General features: G+C 41.7%; 1 protein-coding gene across 8 annotated transcripts in view; it reads left to right on the forward strand.

Moving 5' to 3' along the window:
- The window catches only part of LOC144682710 (stAR-related lipid transfer protein 13-like), a 165,267-nt gene that overhangs the window by 121,921 nt on the left and 20,665 nt on the right, over positions 1–22,681 (forward strand). For 5 of the 8 annotated variants that reach the window (XM_078545328.1, XM_078545335.1, XM_078545327.1 and 2 more), the window contains exons 5-9: positions 6,892–7,002; positions 10,280–11,655; positions 14,447–14,626; positions 17,304–17,463; positions 20,412–20,610. In XM_078545328.1, coding sequence (XP_078401454.1) covers positions 6,892–7,002; positions 10,280–11,655; positions 14,447–14,626; positions 17,304–17,463; positions 20,412–20,610 — 2,026 coding nt within the window. The remainder of the gene's footprint in view (positions 1–6,891; positions 7,003–10,279; positions 11,656–14,446; positions 14,627–17,303; positions 17,464–20,411; positions 20,611–22,681) is intronic. The other 3 variants (XM_078545333.1, XM_078545329.1, XM_078545334.1) reach the window with 1 other exon arrangement.

Here is a 22,681-nt window from a genome sequence, read left to right on the forward strand (position 1 = left end):
AGCGGGTCATGGGGTTTATTACGATGTCAGTTATTTTGTAAGGATTAGTGAGCAGCATTTACAATTATTACATAAAGCAGTACGTTTCTTTCTCACAGGTCCTCAGGCTTTCGGAGTTGCTGTTCAGCACTGTAGACCTGATTTTAACCTAATTTGTCTGGCACAATCAGGCAAACTCTGGTCAGGTGTTCATTTTGCACCCTGCCTGACGTCATTGGACGTCACAATCAGACAGGGAGTAAAATTGGGGTCCAACCCATACCTACCCCATTCCCACTGGGCAGGTTAGGTTGAGATCATGGCTAATCTGACTTGAGGAACAGGCAAAAAATGTCTTTTTTATTCATCATCCACCTTGTCAAGTCCCCTCAGGATCTTGTATGTGCTACTTAACAATTGAGACTCCATTCAGCACTGTGCCACTGCCTACCCTTTTTTTGATATGATTTATACAGAGGAGAAGAAGGGGACACAACCACAAGCCCCTTGACCGCTCCAGGAAGTTTTTTTTTTAACTTTATTATGGAGTTAGGAGAAGCAAAAATGTTCCTCTTGGCTCCACATTAATTTCATTTGCCACTGCCAGTCCCAATTTGCACCCCTTCCCAAGTCCTTCCACTTCCCAGATTATGCTTACTGCCTAGGCCAATGTCTGGGCTCTTCTTGGACCAGCAAGCTGCCTCTGGGTCAGCAACTGGTGGCCGCAACTTGATGGTACTAAACAAACTAGGCCTACGGACCCATTTCACATGGTCATGTCACCAGCATCATTACATGCTTGCTGTGTGTGCTGCAATGAGATCTTGCCTGAATTGCAGCACAATCCAGTTTATAGGCCATGGTCTCCAGAGTTATCACTTGTCCCAGAGCCACTTTACTTGGGTCTTTCAAACTGCAGTCTGGCATCTATCCTGCTTGCTAATCGCTTAAATCCATTTCCATGCATCTGTACTTTGGTGCCATTTTGTTAGGGCACAGCGGATGGTAAATGCAGAGTTGCTCAAATCCCAGAAGGAAACGTGTAACAGCTGCCACAATTGTTCTTCAATTTGTATTTTATTTTGAGATGCGTGCCTTGAATTCAGTAGTAATAAGTCCACTGAGACTTGGGAGGTTTTTAAACAGAAAAGAAAAGATTGTAAGCACATACAATAGTAATTTGTAGAGCTATGTAATAACTCCCTAAATCCCCCAATTAATCTGGCTCCCAGTTAACACCTTCGTTAAGGCAACAGTAAAAACAAACAAATTTCAACAGACCCAGGCAAAGCACATAATACCCTGGACAGTGATATTCAAAGAGAGTTTTCTTAGCTTTGGTTCCTGTAGTCAGCAACTTTTGATGCATAGAGGCCAAAGGCTTTTCACACTTGTGTTAGAATGCCTTCCCCCTTACACATAACCTCATCTCCTTTATACATGTTTCTCCCTTTTTAATGTAAATTCCATTGTTCCAATATGTCATTGCAACTTTACTTTTCTCATAATATAAATCTTTCATAGTACTCATATTATCAGTAACCTTTGGGGAAAAATAAACACTGTTTGGCTTAGCTTCTTATGGCTAGGTCTAACATCTTACCATCTCTTTGAAATTCAAGCTAACATAATTTATCTAAAAATGCAAATATTCCTCACACCTCACATTCTAAAACTTCAGCCATGTTTACATATGTAGCATTTCAAACCTTGCTTCCCTTTGATAACGCAAACTCCAGACCAGCTGTCTCCAATTCAATTAAATCCCCCCTACGCACACATCCACACAGAGAAACTAATCCAAATCCCACTATTAACCTACCTTTACAATAAATCACAATATTATGAAAATTATTATATTTTCATGACCATCATCAATGACTACCACTTGCATCCATAATACTTAAGCATACAAATACATGGAATAAGCTCTGAATCAGCTCCCTTTTCCCATCTTGGCCAGTACACTGAATAATTGCAGGGCATATAGTATGACTGCTTATGCACACTGGAGCAAATATCATGCATACAAGATCAATAGAATTTCATTGTATAATCTAGTATTCAGCCTACTAAAGAAACAGTAGAAATTTTTAGTATAAATCAGGAAGAGTGGAGCACAGATGTTGCAAGTCTTCACTGGACTGCTACTTAACCCCAGGCCCATGTTGTGAGGTGAAACACCATTAGATTATCCAAACTCAATTGTGTAGAATGCTGAGAGTCGTGTAGAGAGAAGAACCTTCCAATCCATTCATCTGGACTGAATTTCAGTTAAAGCTGACGTGCTAACACCACACTATCTAGCCTTTCTAACCTTGTGTTTTATTTGTAGATTTATCAAAATGGCCAATGTGTTCTTGTAATAACTGGGCATTGAGGAAGATTGTGTCACATGGACTAATGTAATGGAAAAACAGGGCAGTCGTATTGCCTTTAGTACCTTTATCTTGCAGGTTTAGGCTTGGATACCAATTAGCCCTAAGGAATTAATTCAATCTTAGCCTCTGGAGGTAGAATGCCAACAGCAGCAAGGATAAATGGTTCCACCCCACCAGCCTCCACACTCAAGGATGATCGTTTGCCATTTCCGCCACCTCAAGCATGATGCCATCACTCTCCCGGTCAGCAGTCCTAAGATCTGTTCACTCCATGAGATCCTGGTCCATTCCTCAATCACCCCACCACCTTAGTCCCCCTCCCATGGCACCTTCCCATGCAATTCCAGGAGGTGTAACACCTCCTTTACCACCTCGTCACTGTCCAAGGCTTCCAGGTGAAGCAGCAATTTACTTATTCTACTACCAATTTAGAATACTGCATTTGCTGCTGTCTACTCTACACCAAGGAGACCAAATGTAGATTGGGTGACCGCTTTGCAGTACACCTCCGCTCAGTCTGCAAGGATGACCCTGAGCTTCTGGCTGCTTGCTCTCATGCACACATTTCTGTCCTTGGCCTGCTGTAGTGTTCCAGTGAAACCAACGCAAGTTGGAGGAACAGCACCTCATCTTTCGATTAGGCACTTTACAGCTTTCTGGACTTGACATTGAATTTAACAACTTCAGACCATGAACTCTGACCCCATTTTTATTCTTTTTTTTTTGCCAGATGCCAGTTTGAATCTTGTTTTTCATGTTCATGCTTTTGGACAGAGCTGTTCATTATTCGGGCATTTACACTCGCTTTGGACAAATGCTGTCTCTTTACTAGAATGACTGCCACTCCCTTTGCCTTTTGATCCAAGAGAACTTTGTCATTTAATCTGTCTCGCCGTCTACCCTATCCCATACCTTCCCTTTTGTTCTTTCTCCCCCTCCGCCCTTGCAATGACATAAAACATTCACATTTCTACCTTCCTTTCGTTCTGAAGAATCATATTGGACTTCAAATGTTAACACACTTTCTCTCCACAGAGGCTGTCAGACCCGCTAAGTCTTTCCAGCACTTTGTTTTTATTTCAGATTTTCAGCATCCACTGTATTTTCTTTAATGGTTGCTGCTGACAGAAAAAGCAGAGGTGAAAAGGACGAGAGAGAGAGAGAAGTGGAGAAGGAGAGCGGTGAAGGGGAAGAGAGCAATATACAGGAGGGGAAATTCCCCACTTGCCCACTTTCTCTTCTGTAACTGGCTCTCTTACTCTCCGTGCATTCTGGCTCAGCAAGTTCATTTATTGGTAGCTGAGCCCTGTTGGTTCCAGGTTCATCCCCCAGCATGTGTTCCGTTAACTAATCTTAGTAAAGGGCTTTGCATTTGGTGGTTGTTTGCATAGTTCAAATGAGGGGGTTGGGGGGCATGCATGAATTGTACCCACTCCCGATTGCCATCCTGTAATCCCTGCTGGAAATTTGCAGTTTGTAAAGGTCCCTGCAGACCTTCAGCACCCATATTTTTCAGCTTTTAATGAACATCTATATAAATCCTTTTCTGGCTGCAGTGAAGAGGCGCTTGGTTGGATCTTTTTGATACAGGAATTTGATTGAAATCGAACATTGCACAGCAATTGTAGAAGCAGCACAAATGCAAATAAGCTGTGAGATGGGGATTGGGGCTCTTTTGAGCATTGTTGTTCCTCCTGAGGAATTTATAAAAGTGACTGGGGTGTCAGTTTTGAGATCTGCGGGGACATGCAGCTGACTTAAATGACCTTTATTTGCACTTTTTTTATATGGCTCTGGGCATCATTAAATGAGGCAACATTATTTAACGGCAGAAATCAGGCCATATTTAGAAATGGGAAACAGTTAATGAAATGGAAGGGAGGTTTGACAGGAAGGTCCAGAGGAAGTGTTATTCATGGAAGTCATTCCAGGCTGATTGTGTTTACACCATGTCTCAATACTGGGTAATATCGTACAGGGCCAGATTCCTGCTACCAAGGCAGGTAGCTCGAGTCAGGAGATTTCCTGAATCGACTGACCCGCCTTGGTAGAAAGTGCCCCACGAGACCCAATTTTCACTCCAGGGGGGTGGGATAGAGTTGGGCCCAACATCCCTGGATGCAGATTGGAGGTGACCACGGAGTTGGTCGCCCATTTGTTTGGCCTTCCAGCCCGCACCCCTCACACATCATAATCCTCCTATCCATTCTCCATGTCACCTGCGTGCCATCTTGCCAACTTAATACCAACCCATGTTCCCCGCCTACCCCATTATAGCTCCAAAGCCACATCATGCCAACCCACCCACCAGCTTTGACCTTTGTATCCTCCATACCAACTCGCCCACAATCCACCATGGGCAGATGGGCATACAAATTAGGAGCTGGAGTAGGCCCAGCTCCTTGAGCCTGCTCCGCCATTCAATAAGATCATGGCTGATCTGACCTCAGGATCCATGTTGAAATGAAACAAAATAAAGGTCTAAATATCTATTGCAGCGTTCACTATATTTTTAAAAAAAACCTCCCATTCGTGAAAGCCCATTCAAAACTTTTAAATCCCCTCAAGCACTTAATACCGTATAAATACAAAAAAACTTTTATTCATAACCCCACATCAAAGACCCTTAATCCTTTAATAACCTCTTTGAGCTGTCAGCCAAACCATGAACTTAGGAGTCCACTGCTGAGATGACTATAGTTTATAGTTATAGACAAGCAGTCATAATGATAGCTCTTGGGGAAATGTTAACAAACACCTATTGCAACTGCTAGAACAGAGTTTTTTCAACTCTCACTGACACCGGTAGCCTGTATTTTTTATAAAGGGCTGTGGATTGAAATAACTGCACAACATGACAGTTCTACAGACCTTATCTGCCCTTCAAGAGCATTTATGTCTACATTAAAATTCATAACTCCCACACTGTGGGTTAAGGCCCTTGCAACAGTGAAAATGGGGTCTATTTGAACTCAGCACTGTGTTCAAATGTCACTGCTGAGTTCAGATTTCCCTCCTGTATGAGTCTCACCCCGCCCCTTTCCCCTACTGGAGAAAATGGGATCAGTCGAAAATGGAAGCTGGACTTCTGAACCCAGATTCCGCCCTCCATTTTCAAAGGTCAGCGGAGTTGTGGAGACTCTGTGAAAATCTGGGCCACAGTCTTAGTTATTCATTGAACAGCTTTAATCAAAACAGCCAGAATTACACTAAAAGACAGCATCATAACTAATATAAAATGAGGGATCATTCTTCTTCGTTCAGCATGACTCCATAGAAAGTAACAAATAAAACAGGATTGTTCTGAATGTGCCATCATTAAATTATATCAACTTTATAAAATGTTCCTAGAATTCTAAAAATCTCTGAACTCTGGGACAGAAATGAGTAATACAATATCCTTAGCCTTAACTCAGTTATGGTGGGCTTAATTTTTGTGTTTTTATCCTTCCTACTTGCATCACTAGGGAACAAAGCTAACAGGAAACTGAAGGTCCCTTAACATCATTCCTGTCACGATTAAAACTCAACTTGGCAGTAAATGTAAAGCAAACCAGACAGTGACTTTCAATCATACTTTTCTGAGCAACATCACAGGCAGACCCTGAGGCAGTTAAAGACTGCTACCCACTGTCACATTGCAGAAGGTTGATTTTGCTGCCGCGGGCTGGTACCACCTTCCTGCAGCCACTGCAAAAGCTACAGGAACTAAAGGAAATAGTCACTCGCAGTAACCTTTATTCACAGCACTTGCAGGCACAGCTGTTTCTAAAAGTCCCTCCCATTTCGGGGCAGTTGGATGAGGGCCAGCGTTGTGCAATGTAGCACAAGCTTCACTATAAATATGCCATTAGATGTTCCCAAAAAGCTCCATGTAATGGCTGAAGATCTAGTAATGATGTTGGGTCACAAAATCAGAAGATCATAAGAAATAGTAGCAGAAGTAGGCCATTAGTCCCATTAAGCCTGCTGTGCCATTCAGTAAGATCATGGCTGATCTGATTGTGGCCTCAACACCATTTTCCTTCCTGTCCACCAACCTCAACCCACCTCCACCGCTCTCCGGAGAAGAGAATTCCAAACGCTTGAGACCCTCTGTGGGGAAAAAAGTTTCTTCTCATCTCCATCTTAAATGGGAGACCCCGTATTCTTAAACTATGTTCCCTGGTTCTAGTCTCTTTCTCTCTCTCAATAAGATCACCTCTCATTCTTCTAAATTCCAATGGATATAGGCCCAGCCTGTCCAACCTTTCCACATAAGATAACCCTCCATCCCAGGTATTAGTCGAGTAAACCTTCTCCAAACTGCTTCTAATGTATTTATATCCTTTCTTAAATAAGGAGACCATAACTGTACACAGTACTTGGGATAGGATTTGGCAGTGATTAAAATGTATCTCACCATTAAAAGGATGCTTACGCTAGAATGGACAAACCCTAACTTTTTCTACTGAGTTTAGTCCATAATCTGTAAAGTAAGTGCAGGAACTTCATGCTGTTTATTGTGCTTGAATCATGCGATACCATTAGGGGGCGGCTTCTAGAGGAGTTGGGCATCTTGGACAGTGGTTTTCAGATTTCCACATTTTACAGCAAATGTATGGTTACTGGAAGTTGCAATCCAAATTCCACATCACTAACAGTGAGCATTGGTGACCTCAGTGTGAAGTCTAGCCCAGTGAGGTGAGGCAAGAGTGACTGCCCTTGAAATCAAGGCAGCATTTGAGTGAATATAGAATCAAGGAGCCCTAGCAAAGTTGAAGTCAGTGCGAATTAGGGGGTAAACTCTGCTGGTTGGAATCCTACAAAGGAAGATGGTTGTAGTTCTTGGAGGTCAGTCATCTCAATACCAGAACATCACTGCAGGAGTTCCTCAGGATAGTGTCCTAGGCCCTATCACCTTCAGCTGCTTTATTAATGACCTACCTCCATCTTAAGATCAGAGGTGGAGATGTTCACTGATGATTGCGCAATGTTCAGTACCATTCACAACACTGCAGAGACTGAAACAGCCTGTGCCAAAATGCAGCAAGACCTGGGCAAGTAACATTCATGCCAGGCAATGACAATCTCCAACACGAAAGAATTTAACCTTCTCCACTTCACCTTCAACAGCTTTACCATTACTGAGTCACCCATCATCAACATCTTGGTGTCACCATTGACCAGAAATTTAACTGGACCAGCCATTTAAATACTGTGGCTACAAGAACAAATCAGAGGTTGGGAATTCTGTTGTGCGTAACTCCACTTTCTGACTCCTCAAAGCCTGTCCACCATCTGCAAGGCGCAAGTCAGGATTGTAATGGAATACTCTCCACTTGCCTGGATTAGTGAGTTTCCAACAACGTTTAAGAAGCTTGACACTATCCAGGACAAAACAGATCGCTTGATTGGCATCCCACTAACCACCTTAAACATTCACCACCAGTGCACAGTGACAGCAGTGTGTACCATATGTAAGATGCGCTGCTGTAACTCGCCAAGGCTCCTTTTGATAATACTTTCCAAACTTGTGACCTCTACCACCTAGAAGGACGAGGAAAGCAGACACATGGGTACACCACCACCTGTAAGTTCCTTCTCTGTTGCTGGGTCGGAAACCTGGAACTCCTTCGCTAACAGCACTGTGGGTGTACCTACACCACATGGACTGCAGTAGTTCAAGAAGGTGGCTTGCCACCACCTTCTCAAGGGCAATTAGGGATAGGCAATAAATGCTGGCCTAGCCAGCAATGCCCACATCCCTTGAACGAATGAAAAATTGCAAGTTGTCATTGTGTGCCTCATTATTCACATCATTAAAAATCAGGTACTGCCTTTCCAAAATGAGGGAGGTGCAGGTGCACAGAACATGCAACATTTTCTTTGAAAACCACTTCTCATAACAGGAAGCAGTAAAAAGATTGCATTGCTGAACCCTTTAAGCCCGTTATCTTTTTTGTTTATCTGTGAGCTGGTAGCCAGACCAAGCTGCAAATTTCTTATGCACTAAATAAAAGCAAATTCCTAAAAGTGGAGGACTTCAACAAGTTAGTGGTTGTGCAGACATTTCACTCAAACCTTCGAAGAATTAATGATCACTGCAGCTGGGAATGAGTGACAGGTTTCCTGGAAACCTGACTTAAATCCATCGGCTCGAATATTTAATCAAATCTGCAGTGTTTAAAACATATTCTTCAGTTTTATTTTTTTCTCTTGGTAACTTATTTCTTTCCCTGCAATAGACCATTAGTCTATAAATATTCCTCTCTTGAAATCATGGCCTAGATTTTTGCAGAGTCAGAACGAATCCAGAGCTGTTTAAAAATGGTGGGCAGGACCCGATTCTGGCAATCACGCTCCCATACTTGGTAACCCCAATTTTCACTGGCTTGGGCTAAGGGTAGCGAGTGTCACTGGCAAGGCCAGCATTTATTGCCCATTCCCAATTGTCCTCGAGAAGGTGGTGTTGAGCCGCCGCCTTGAGCTACTGCAGTCCATGTGGTGTAAGTACACCTACAGTGCTGTTAGCAACGGAGTTCCAGGTTTCTGACCCAGCAACAGAGAAGGACCGAAGATATAGACAAAGTCAGGATGGTGTGTGCCTTGGAGGGGAACTTCCAGTTGGTGGTGTTCCCATGCATCTGCTGTCCTTGTCCTTTTAGGTGGTAGAGGTTGAGAGTTTGGAAGGTGTGGTGAAGGAGCCTTGGTGAGTTGCTGCAGTGCATGATGGTGCATACTGCAGCCACTGAGCATTGGTGGTGGAGAGAGTGAATGGTGAAGGTGGTAAATGAGGTGCCAGTCAAGCGGCTTGTTTTGTCTTGGATGATGTCAAGCTTTTTGAGTGTTGTTGAGGCTGCATTCATCCAGGCAAGTGGAGAGTATCCCATCACACTCCTAACTTGTGCCTCTCTGCAGAATTCCCAGCCTCTGACCTGCTCTTGTAGCCACAGCATTTATATGGTTGGTCCAGTTCAGTTTCTGGTCAGGTAACCCTGGGATGTTGATAGTGAGGGGTTCGGCAATGACAATGCCATTGAATGTCAAGGGGAGATGGTTAGATTCTCTTTTGTTGGAGAATATTTATGTAGCACCCTTAAAGTAGAAAAGTACCCCAAAACACGACACAGGCAAATTATCAGACAACATTTGATGCCCAGCCACATTAGGAAATGTTGGGGCAAGTGACCAAAAGCTTGGTCAAATTAATAGATTTTAAGGAGCGTCTTAAAGGAGGATGGAGGAGTAGAGATGCGGAGAGGTTGAAGGGACAATTAAAGAGCTTAAAGCCTAGGCATCTGAAGGCAATGCCAATAGTGGAGCGATTTAAAAATTGCAGATTCACAAGAGACCAGTTAGCAAATGACTTTCAAAATTCTTGCTAACACCATTGGTTTTTCCAGTGAAGCTTGAACTGCGAACAAAATAGTTCATCCAAGAGTTAGAGACAAATAGGGGTTATTCTCTGAGTCACAATCTGCTTGAGAGGGGGAAGCAGTCATGGTAGAGTGGAAGGGTGAGGGTGGGGGGGAGGGGGCGCTGCAAGAGAAGGTGTGGGGTTCTACCCATTGCTTATGGTGATGGCAGTTTTCTAGTTAATTGTACTTCTTAAAATCCCTGGACCTACATTTGAACTGAGGGTCTGTAGACCTAGTGGCTGTCTCCTAAATGGAATGGTTTTGCAAATTGTCAAATCCACTGAGACCAAACACCTTTTATGCAAGTTTATTCACCATAAGTTATTGCGTAAGACACATTTCTTTATCTCAACTTCCTGTGTGCACAACAACTGATGTAATCTCAAAGAGCATTCTTGTCTTGCTAAATCTTGCACTATGACGAAAGAGGAGAAAGAAATGTAGTGTATGGTTTCTGTCATTTATTTATTCTGTCGTGTGAAATGTGAAAAAAATAACATATTTGCATTGATGTTTCAGAGTGAAGACTCTGATGAGGATGATTTGTGTGCAATTAGTGACAAGTGGACCTTTCAAAGGAGCAGTAAGAGGTGGTCACGACTGGATGACATTGATGTACTGTTTCCCCGACAAGATGGCCATCTTTCAGCAGGTGGCATAAAATTAAAAAATACAACTAGCAGTGAGAGTGTACTCACGGACCTCAGTGAACCTGAGATCTCCTCCATTCACAGTGAAAGCAGTGGAGGAAGTGATAGCAGGAGCTTGGCTGGTAGAACTATCGAAACAAACTGTGCAACCACAGAACGCCCAGAAAGTTCTCTGCGTAACTGTGCTGAAACCACAGCAATGCCAGACTCCACCTCGCTGAATAGTTCATTGCCACAGACTCCCAAAGACATTACAAACTACAGTTTTGGTGTAAAAGCTGAAAACAATGCAAAAACGAAGGCAAAAAATTTACTGAAGCGTATGGAAACATTAAGACCAAGGGCTTCTCATAGTAAATTAAAGGGATCTCTGCGATCTGGAGCCCTGGTTATCAGCTCACCTGTACTGCAGCAGGAGCCTGAGTCACTGAAGACCATGCAATGTGTGGAGATAGTCAATGGAAACCTGAATAGTTTAGCAAAAGACGTAACCAAAAGCGGATTTTCGTCATCAACTCAGTCCAGTAGTGATAGTCACTCCGAAACCAGCAGTAGCGCTGTAAGTACACCGTGTTTAAAATCACGAAAGAGACGTTTTGCCAACAAGCGTAGTGGCATGTACCTTGAGGATGTCGATATCATGGCAGGAACAGCAACGAAGCAGATGGCCGATCAGAATCGTAGAAATGAATTTCGTTCCCAGGATAACCTTGTTGTTCACATTCCAAAGGATCACAAACCAGGCACCTTCCCAAAGGCACTTTCCATTGAAAGCCTTTCTCCTACTGACAACTACAATCCTGTAAACTGGCGGACTGGAAGTATCTCTCTGGGAAAACAGAAGTGCAACATTAACAAACCCAAGAACTGTTACCCAAAAGGAAGTAGAATCAGCATCTATGACAATGTACCTGGATCCCATTTATATGCCAGTACTGGTGATTTGATGGACTTGGAAAAAGAAGATATTTTCCCTCACTTGGATGATATCTTACAGCATGTGAATGGACTGCAGCAGATTGTCGACCATTGGTCAAGAAACGTGTTACCTGAAATACAGGATGATGAACTCTCAGTCTGTGAACGCCAAATAATGCTTGATTTTGAAAGACAATCAATGTCAGATGGTCAAACTACTCCCAGTGACTTTGATCGAGATGGTCAATCCCTTAACGAATCTGAAACCGTAGAATTAAGAGATCGCAGGGACTCTGGAGTAGGGGCATCTTTAACCAGACCCAGCAGGTTGGTAACCAAAATATAATAGTTTATTCAGGACTGGAATATAAACAATACCGATGCAAATGAAAAGCAAGCCTGATGAAAAGTGTGTGCCAATTAATTTATTGACAGTTTGGGAATGTCAACCAATATAAAGCAATCCATAGCTGAAGTGTCAATAAGACAGCCTACTGTTCTTTTTCCTTAACATTCCCTTATGATTTACTTTCTAATCGTAACTTAGACCTTCTTGCACATTCAGCTGAAGTGGATGTGATTGCATGGTGCATCAGGGAGTATTTTCTGAAGCAGCTAATGATTCTCAATATATTTAAATCAGTACTGATGGATTTTCCTTCATAGAAGTGAAAATAGTATGTCACCTGAGAATCCAAAATAAAAAGCTGAAGCTCTATTTTCAATTCAATAATAAACCTGAGACTTGCAGAAATAATAGAATCATGTGGCTTTAGATAGGGATTCAATTAAACTGTCAATAGCTGTAACAATTGATCATTTTATCCACCTGGAACTTCATTTGTGATGTTAATTAAAAACATAATACTTTAATAAAATAGAAACAGTCAGCTTCATTTTAAGCTAAGTAAAAATAGAAAAGAGGTGAAATATAAGCTGGTTTAAGGGGGGGGGAAATATAAGCTGGTTTTGTGCCCTGATCAATATTACTGTCCGTTGGCTTCAAGAAAGAATAAAATTGGATTGAGTGTAAAATCAACATTGTACCCGATCCCATCGGGCGGTTTAGGTTAAAATTGCCCTCAAATAGTTTATGTTGGAATAATTAAAAAATATGTAAAACGGTCATAATGAAATAACCATCCCATTCAGAAGGACTTGATCATTTCTGTAAAACAGCCTCAAACCTGTAAGTTAGATGTTTTGATTACTTGAGATGCCCAGACAATTAAAATTTAGGGCCCACCAATGTGTTTGAGCTGCTTTATTTCAAAACTTGAAAAACACTTGTTGGTTCAGAAATAAAATTACCAAAACTAAAGGATACAAAGTGGGTCATTTTTTCTTAGTCCTTGACCAGAGATCTTAAAATTGTGGTAGTTATTGAAATATTTGGAGATTATATGATTTCTTTATTGATGAAAAATTCATAAACTATCCCATAATCTTTTCCAATAGTCGTCTCTGTGATACCTGAAAGTCCATATACACCACATCTGCACTTTCTGCCCCCTACCTCATTCACCATACATATGTCACTTCCTCAAAGAAATTCTGTCAGGTTTATCAATGACACTCTTGCTGAAACTAGTTGGCTGCTTCTAATTAAATTATAATCTACTGTATTGGTTTGCTTGGTGATATTTTGATGAAATTCAATTTTTGGAGTTGAGGCCCCAATCAGATCAGCCATGATCTATCGAATGGTGGAGCAGGCTTAATGGGCCAAATGGCCTACTCCTGGTCCTATTTCTTATGCTCCTATCTTTTTGTGATATGTGACAGCAAAAGCAATACGTCAAGTTAATTATTATAGTCTAGTGAAAAGTATGGTGTAAAGGAGAAGGAGGAGACGCAGTGATGATATCAAAAATTCGAGGTTTCCTGTTGAGAGATGTTAAGAGTTAGCTCATAGCAGGTACTGGGAGTAAAAATCAGCTATTGCGTTGTAGTCTGTAATCCTCTGATCAAGGGGGAAGAAGTAACATTGGTTTTGGCAGCAATAACCAACAAGCAGTTTTGGCAGTTACCTGAGGCCAGTAACTTTGGTACTTCAAATCCTTGTCTATTCTGGCCCAGATGATTAATTCCTTTGTAATTCATCCAATACTCAGAGATCCTGTGTATTTACATGTCAATGGTCTGATATGCTATAAGGTTCTGTGCCATTTTGTATCACTAACGTTCCATGAGTTTGCATGGCAACATGTATCACTGATCTGTTACTGCAAGAGGTTCCATGGTCTGATAAATGGATGAGCCTCAATGCCATTTTATACCACTGGTCTTACTCGCAGGGATCCATGTGATTTTTGCATCACTGGTCTGATTCCTTGTAAGGCTCCATGTCATTTTGCTTCGTGACCTAACTTGGGAGTGATGAATCAATAGTGGCAGAAGTTTAATGAACATTCAAAGCAACTGGCTGTGTGCAGAGAATTACAGGCAGTAATCTGATCCCGCCTCTGTACACTGTATCATGGAAGTCTGCTCCAAGCTTGGGTAGTGCTGCTGCATTTTCTAGTTGAAGGGGAGTTGTTTCTAAAAATTGATACTTGATTTTAGTTTTGTTCCCCACAATGAAGTAGATCATTATAATTCTTTTATAAGTTTTTTGCAAAATTAAGTTGCTACTTCTGCTTATCCAACTGCCAGTATTGTTTTCTAAATTTTGTATAATTTTCAAGTTGATTTGGTTAATATGCCCTCAGTTTGGCTCGGGTTACTGGTCTCGAACCTCCCTTCTCCTATTCAAGCATGGGGATAGAATTCAAGGTGGACTCCTCACAATGTCTCTGTATACCAGATTGCTTTGGTAGTGGGAGCAGGGTGCATCTGGACCAGAATCACTCAACCAAATCAATATGGCAGCTACTATGAAGGTCAGGAGCAGTTCTGTTGCATGTTGTTTTATTTCAACATGGCAGGGAGTTTTATGCTGGTAGCAATTCCACTGCGATTGTTGTTATATAGTTATTTAATCAGCATAACTTACTGCGTTATAATACATGGTTAATGGTTCGGTTTTCCTTTATTACACCCAGTTTCCAAATTTCACATGACGCAACTCCACTTTAGCATTTTAATTCAATTTTAATATTTTTTCACTTTCTTATAGGCGTCAGAGGTTACGGTGGCACAGTTTCCAGATTTCACATCGACTTAGCCTCACTTTAGCTTCACTACAGATCAGCAACCAGTCAGCAGCTCAGCTCAACCTGCTGCAGAAGTTTTCCCTCCTTCGTCTCACAGCTATAATGGAAAAATACTCACTTTCAAATAAACATGGCTGGACCTGGTGAGTTATAACTATATATTGAGCATAAAACCAAAGAAAACAGTGAAGCTAGAAGCAATTCAGTAGTTTCATCAAAATTGGAAAATTGGTCTTTATTAACAGTCATAAATGGATAAAGTTGCTATTTTTTCTATGAACAGCTCGACTTTTCACACTGAGGTTAAATAGAACCTCCTAGGGCCAATTTGTCAAGTGTTTTAGAGTCCTAGGATTCTAAAATTGTGGGCAGGAAGTGGGCACATGCTTCTGATCAGAAATTTATTGCCTGCCATGTTGGGTAAGGACAAACAAGAGGTGCCCTTTACCAATGCCTGAAGTGGGCATTAGGCCTTTTGTCTGCTGCAATTTCGGTTTGCCCCAAGGTGATTGCAAGGAAAAGCAACCTCCAAGCTGTCCTCAGCATGATGAGGTCCTAGGACCAACATCTGGGGCTCCTCAGAACCATTTGTTTGCAAGGTAATAACACTGAACCATTCTTGAATTTAACTCCCCAATTATTTAAGTGCTAGATCAGGGCCATGTTTGAGAGGTCCAGATCTCTGGATTGATAGAGGGTTGTGATAGCCAAAACTTATTTCATAGGGCACGCTTACAGTACAGAGAGAATTTTCATAATATGAAGGAAAAATAATGTAATTACCATGTAATCACCGTAAAACAGAAACTACTTATCAGTCATGCCTGGATTATGAAGTCAGCCCTCAAGAAATATAAAGACAGTGTGCTGATTCCTCACACCATCCAGTCTTCTTAGTCATGGCTTCACTCAACTAGTAAAAGAGAACAACTGTAAGATAAAGCTGAGAGCTACTGGATGCGCATTAATTGGCCTGCCCATGTAAAATGGCGGCGCGCAGCCAATTGCGGGCGGCAATTGGCCCCTCGCCCGTTCCCAACCAGCCCGCCCGACAGGGCTAAAATTCTCCACATTTTAACTACCTAGATCTATGGGATGTCTGGAAGCATTTCTTCACCCAAAGGGTAGTGGAAACCTTCTCTCCCACCTCCCACCACCACCACCCCACCCCACCCCACCACCACCACCACCACCACCAAAAAAAAATGCTGTTTAGGTTAGGTCATTTGAAAATTTCAAAACTGAGATTAACAGATTGTTGTTATGCAAGGTTAAGGATTATGGAACCAAGGCAGATAAACAGATTTAATTGACTGTCACTTCTCTTCAAGATTTATAATACAGATAGCCATGATCTAATTGATTTGTGAATAGGCTCCAAAGGGCTGAATGGTCAATTCCTGTTCCTATGTGTGCTGTCATCATGCTGTAGATTTGTGACAAGGTGATAGTGGATTGGAACGGCTCTTGCAAGTTAAAATGTTATTTACATTTATGAGGAGATTTCATTCCATTTATAGACACATCTATGAAATGTCCCGTCTGATCGATTTTTCATAGTTTGGTAGCAGTCTAGTGCAGAATTGGGAAAGCTTTTATATGTAATCTTTACTCATTTGTAATTCTGGCAATACAATTCTCTCACACACTGCACTTTTTGGGTTGAACATTTTGAACGTGGGTCAATTCCACCTGACATCACTGTCATAATAACAGCTGTGACAGGAAGAGAATGTTTTCATTTAAAAGAAGGGGCACTTTATATATTTTTATTAAATCATGCATCCGTATATTTTAACTAAAAAATAACTTTGGGCCGTAACTTTTGATGGAGTAGTAATTGAGTCGGATTGCCACACTGCTCGAAAGTTCTTGCCTTGAAATCCAGGCGATCCTATCTTGCCTGACCTTACGAATCAGGTCGGGCAAGATTTGAGCACTGTAGCAATTCACCTGGGCCTAGCGTCGAGGGCTGTAGAGGTGCAGGTAAGTAAGCTTCCTTTTTAATGGCACTAGTTGTGGTAAACCAGGTAAGTTTAAAGGGCCTAGGCAAGGCAGGAAGGAGGTAAATGGGTAGGATTGAGGGTGGTGTTGGGTCGGGTTGGGCCTTGGTGGGGGAGATGGGGTCGGGTTGGGCCTTGGTGGAGTAGGAGGTGTCGGGTCAGGCCTTGGTGGGGGGGGAGGGATCGGGTCGGGCTTGTTGGGGGAGAGGGAGTGTGGGAGTCAGGTCAGACCCTTGTGATGGAGGGGAATCGGGCCAGATCAGTGGGGGTGGTAGGATGGGGTGGAGTCGGGGCCTGAGGGTTGTGGTTTTGGGTTGGGCCCGGCAGTGTGGGGTGGGCGGAGTTGGACCTGGCTGGTGAGGAGGCTTCTTGTCGGTTGGGGAGCTCCTGTTGAGGGGATGTATTCACTGGGTATGGGGGGGGAGGGGTTTCCTGTGGGTGTAGTTGGAGGTGTGGGAGGAGTCCCCTGGGGGGCCAGGGCAATGGGGGGCAGTCCCAGGAGGAGGCGGGGGTAGTCTAGAAGTGGTTTTAATTCTTCTAACTTTTTCTGGGTAACTACTGATGTAACACGGTTGGAACCGTCCGAAGTTTGCAATTTTAAATCTCAATTTTTGGATGGCTCCCAGTGCAGGGCAATTGCCCATGGGAAGCTTTCATTGGAGCTTGAAAATTAGGTTTACCGTTCATTTAAAGAATCATTAGGGATGCAGTGTACTGTTTTTCTATATGAACTCTTTGGGCACGAGGATATCATGGTGCTTAAGGTGCAAGTCGGTTATGCCTCCTTCAGCAAGTAATGTGACGTGGTTTCTTGCAGGTCTGTACCAAAATTCATGAAGAGGATCAAAGTACCTGACTACAAAGACAAGAATGTTTTTGGTGTGCCTTTGATAGTTCATGTACAGAGGACGGGACAGCCCCTCCCGCAGAGCATTCAGCAAGCCATGCGCTACCTGAGGAGTCATTGTCTCGATCAGGTACGTGAATGAATACATTGAAACAGACTAGATTTTATTGCTTTTACCATTGACATAGATTCCTTTAATTGTCACATTTACCTCTTAGTACATTAGAATTTATATTTGATCTAATAGCTTTTATGTAACGCCAGTTTTCATATGATCAGAATAGCCAGTTTGTCAAGAATTTCATGGACCTAACAGGCCAAGTTTTATTGGAGCGAGAAATATTCATTGTCAATTTTCTTAAATAGGAAATTATTAAGCTTTGGTTGACTGGCAACATAGAGAAGTAAGCATGGGTATTAACTTTACTAACTAAGGATGTGGCATTGAGTAACTGATCAATGTGGATGTAGACTGAGGTATGGGAAATGCACCCATTGATACCAATACAGTCATCTGCAAACACATATGCCTGGCTATTAATGATGATGATTAAATACAGTTTTCACTTCAAACAGCCCAGGTTAGTGGGCAATGCCAGTGTTGTCAAGTAAATCTGAGCTTGCAGGCTGAACTTTGTCTGGGCTCGGGAAAACCCGATCTGTGTACTTCTGCGACTTGCAAAACATACACCTGACCCATGTGTGATTTTACAAGGGATTTTTGTCTTTTTGCACAGGTGTTGGGTTCGCAGTGCATTTTATGAGCTGTGATGGAGCACATAAGGAGTGTGTTTGCAGACACAGGTCATTAGAAGGCCCACCTTGGTCTTCAACACAGCAGCCCAGATTGCAACATCATTCAAATGTCTGCTAAACCTCACCCGAGTGCCTCCCCACCCATTACCCCTCACATTCACTGATACTAGCCCATGGGCTGAATCTTCTGGGCGGAGTGCGAGGGCGGGCCCGACACGCTGATACGTAAAATGTCGTGCGATGCCGTTGGGCGCGCATTATTTCGATATTTCGTTAGAACTGTCAATGTCCCATTAAGGCCATTAAAAAAGTAATTACACTAGTTAAGAACGCTGCCCATCCAATCTTAAGGTTGGCGGGCAGGCGAAGAGCCCGAGCGGCCTTCATGTTTTTCAGGAAACCTCATCCATGGGTGTGATGAGGTTTCCTGAAGCTTTTATAAAATAAGTAAATAAATTTTACTAACTTCACGAACATGTCCCAGCTCTTGTGACACTGTCACTTGAGGGGACATGTTTGTTTAAATTTTTACTTTATTTATTAAGTTTTCTAATCCATTCAATCCCCCTGAGGCAGCGCTGAGTGCTACTGGCCGCACGTTACGCTGGGTGGGCCTTAATTGGCCCACCCACGTAAAATGGCGGCAGGGCTATGTGCCAGCTCCCGCCCGCCATAGGAAAAATTCTCTCCCATGTCCCCGACATTTCCCATGCCCCCTGACATTTTCCATGCCACCTCTATGGCTCCCCATATATCCTCCATAGCCACTTACCCAGCCAGTTACCCGTATGCACTATGTACAGTTCTCAGGAACTATGCAGTAATAGTGGTAATTATTTTTAAAATATTGGAAGTGCATTAAACCCCTAAAAATCTAAGAAAACCCTGAATTCAAATTTACTGTCATTGATACTGGACCAAAAAACTCAAGGAAGAATAATGTTAAAGATTTCTAAGCAAACAAGAAACCACATCAAATGCATGTTCTATTATTATAGGCCTGTAAAAGTTTAAGTAATTCTTGGATCAATAACACCACCTACTGAGCTGAAGTTTTTGAAACCCAGCCAAGCATTCCAAATGGAACAGTTGTCACAACAAATACTTCCAGCTCCTATGACAGAACAGATGGCAGAGTGGGCTTGAGTGGCTGAATGGTTTACTCCTATGTTCCTAGACATCCATTTCCATTTCAAAACAGGATGCCTGTAAATCACTGGAGAGGGAGTGGGTGCAGAATATTTTTTTTCTATGCTCAGAAGCAGGGATTTTCTTTTTGAAACACAGCCAGATCTGCCAGTTCAGTTAAGTCAGAACACACAAACGTGAAAGCAGACAACACTTTTTAATACATTATGGTACTTTCTCCATTTGGAAAAGTATTCCAATGCATGTGAGCAATTACACAATGCAGGTCAATGTTGGGGTCAGCTTACCTTTGCCGGACAAATCCCCATGATGGATCACTGCATTAAAAACACACTTATAATACAGCACCTAATTGTGACATTGAAGCTGTCAAAACATTTTATGCTTATTTTTAGAATGTTCCTGATTCCTCAGCAAGCTTTCCATCATCTACACAAACACTCAAACCTGGCGTGCTTTTGTTGGGCTTCCAAAGCCCCACACCAGTGTGCGTTTCCTGACCTGCAAAAAGGCTAGAGGAATAAATGGTGTGGGGTCAGCAATATGAAGGAAAATCAGATTTCCTCCAAAAAAAAATCAACATGACTGCCCACGCACCAAAATGAGCCTCTGCACGTAGACGAAAATTCAGCCCAGTGTTCACTTGGATCTAAAATTCTGAAGCCACCAACAATTCAGCTTGCATTGCACATTGTGGAAATATCATATGGCTGCGGATCATGTCCTCACATCTTATGTTCCTTTTTAAGACCAATAAAAGCAGAGTTTAGACTAGCTGCTCAGCTGAATTGCCTTGAAATAAATATTGTTTCATACTCATAGTCGTGATGTCCTCTAACCTTCACTCTCTTCAAGAAGAGGCTGAGCATAAGATAACCTGTTCTCTTACAAAATAGGAGAACATTTTTGTGCTGAAGACTAAAGGAGCATCTGAGTATAAATTATATGAATTTACAAAGTATTCTAATGAACAGATGGTTAAGATGGAGAATGTGAGGTTCAATAATTTGTCATGCGAGCATGAAATTAATCCTGTGGCCTGCGGCTGTATATGTTAAGTATTATTTTAGAACTATCGATTCTATCCTGACAGTTAATGAATCTAATAAACTTTCAGCACACCAGCTGTGCTAATAGATTGTTTTACATTCTTAAATTTCCACGTTCTTCTAGGTGGGCCTGTTTAGGAAGTCTGGAGCCAAATCCCGAATTCAAGCTCTTCGACAGATGAACGAGGCTTCTCCAGATAATGTCAGTTATGAAGATCAATGCGCATATGATGTAGCTGATATGCTGAAGCAGTTCTTTCGAGATCTCCCTGATCCTCTCCTGAGTAGCAAGCTAGGGGAAACCTTCCTTCATATCTATCAATGTAAGCATCACATTATGATTATAGAGGCTTCGGAGCTTTCCTACTTTGTCCTGTAACTACTGCTCAATCTTTATTTGTGCATTGGAATCAAATTAACTCAAATCCCATAGGAAGTATAAAATAACTTTAAAAATATATATAAAATCTCTTTGTGATTATAATGCATAAGCTGAATTACAAACTAAGACAAAATCAAATGAATTTGGAATAAATCTATCTCCTGTCACTTTGATTTTGGTTCAAATAAAGAATGAAAGTCTAGACTGAAGTAATTGCAGTAAGGATTTATTCCAGACGTGTTGAGTGAGATGTACTGATTGCGACATGGATTCATCATTTCAGGTGCTAATGTGCCAGATACCCCCATAAAGTAGCTCATGATTTTGAGTTTCTAAAATTTAGTTAAAGAATTCATCGAATTACATAAAATGTATAGCACAGCAACAGACCATTCAGCCCAACTGGCCCTTGCTGATGTTTATCATTCTCCCACCCCTCTTCCTCTGACCCCATCAGCATAACCTTCTATTCCTTTCTTCCCTCCTCTGCTTATCTAGCTTCCCTATCCTTGGCTCATAGTTAGAACAATAGGTCATAAAGCCTCAGAGTTTAGTTACTAATTACTATTGTAAAGAGAAGTAAAATGATTCTTGATAACTAGGACAGGAAAATAATTGTTAAAAATATATATATATATATATATATGCATCAAGAATGAAGTCTCATGAAGAGATATTAATGTGTGTAATGTTATTGGACATTAATTTAAATTGGACTTGTAGCGGGGTCTGCGTCCGTGTGTGGCTTAATTGGATTAAAACCAGCTAGTCTGGCTGCTCTGATGTATAGTAGTTTAAGATGTTAATTAGATAAACGTAAGGCTAGAAGGTAAAGAGTACGTTTGCATTTGTTGAATAAACCATTCAAAGAAGGGAGTAAAATCTTGCACCTAGCTAGGAGACATCAAGCAATGTGTTCATATTACTAATAAAATTGGTGCTATGAAAGGGGTTTTATTGTTCGAAGAGGTGGAGTTCAAAGACTTAGTGATACAATAAGGATTTACATTCAAAGGGAAGACTTGGGATAAACAGAAAGGAGTTTTGTATGTGCAGATCAGAGGCATGTAAGATCTAAGCAGCCTGAAGCCCTACAACTGTGGCTGCAAAGGAACCAAATTGCAAGGGACCTTATTTTGAATTCGTAAGATCAAATGTGCTTTGCCTGGTGTCTGTTCAAAATCTATATATTGTTGCCTCGGTGAAGATTTACCTGGGAGTGATTAATTTGGGGATTTGTTTAAAAGTTATTATGGTAATAATTTGTAGACATGTGTCTGTGTTTAAATTTGTTGTTAAATTAATAAATGTTTAATTTAGTCTTATGTAAAAAAAAAATCACCTTTGGAGGCTTGGTGGTTTTATTCCTGAATTCAGAGCTGCATCTCAAACATACCAATTGAAAATATAGGTTATGACAGTTGTTCAAGTTCCCTCTGGGATTTAAACAACTCAGCCTTTACCAACTGCTGTGTCATAACAGAGAAATAAAAATGTAGTAGAAGAGATTCAAACAGGAAGGAAGCAGTGAGTGAAGTGAGTCTTGGAATCATATTGGTGCACTCTGTAATGTAGCATGAGTTATCCATTGTCATTGAAGAAGATAAACTGGTAGAGGATGAAAGTTAAGCGATAGGAATGGCTGAGTGATGGGAACAATAATCACTAGAGTTCTCTATTCATAAAACTTAATTTCACCCTCCCCCACTTTGTAACTTACATTATCAGTATACACTATGTCCCTAGTCTTACAGGTCATGCATAAATTTTTCATTGAAAAGGTTGAACAGGCAGCCTGTGCCCAGGTCTGCCGGTGTCTTCTTTGAAGGATATGGTCTGCACATTTGTACGTCATTAGCAAGGGTTTGTTCCATTTCCATTGCAGAGAAGACCTCATCCTCATTCAGTACTGATCAGATGGGGCTTTGTAAAGACAACCCCTATCTACCTTACCATTCTTGAACCTTGATCTTCTAAAGTGAAAAATATGCCTTAAAGTACACCATGATCCA

Source organism: Cetorhinus maximus, chromosome 7 (genome assembly GCF_964194155.1).
Source record: "Cetorhinus maximus chromosome 7, sCetMax3.hap1.1, whole genome shotgun sequence".
Classification (NCBI taxonomy): Eukaryota; Metazoa; Chordata; class Chondrichthyes; order Lamniformes; family Cetorhinidae; genus Cetorhinus; species Cetorhinus maximus.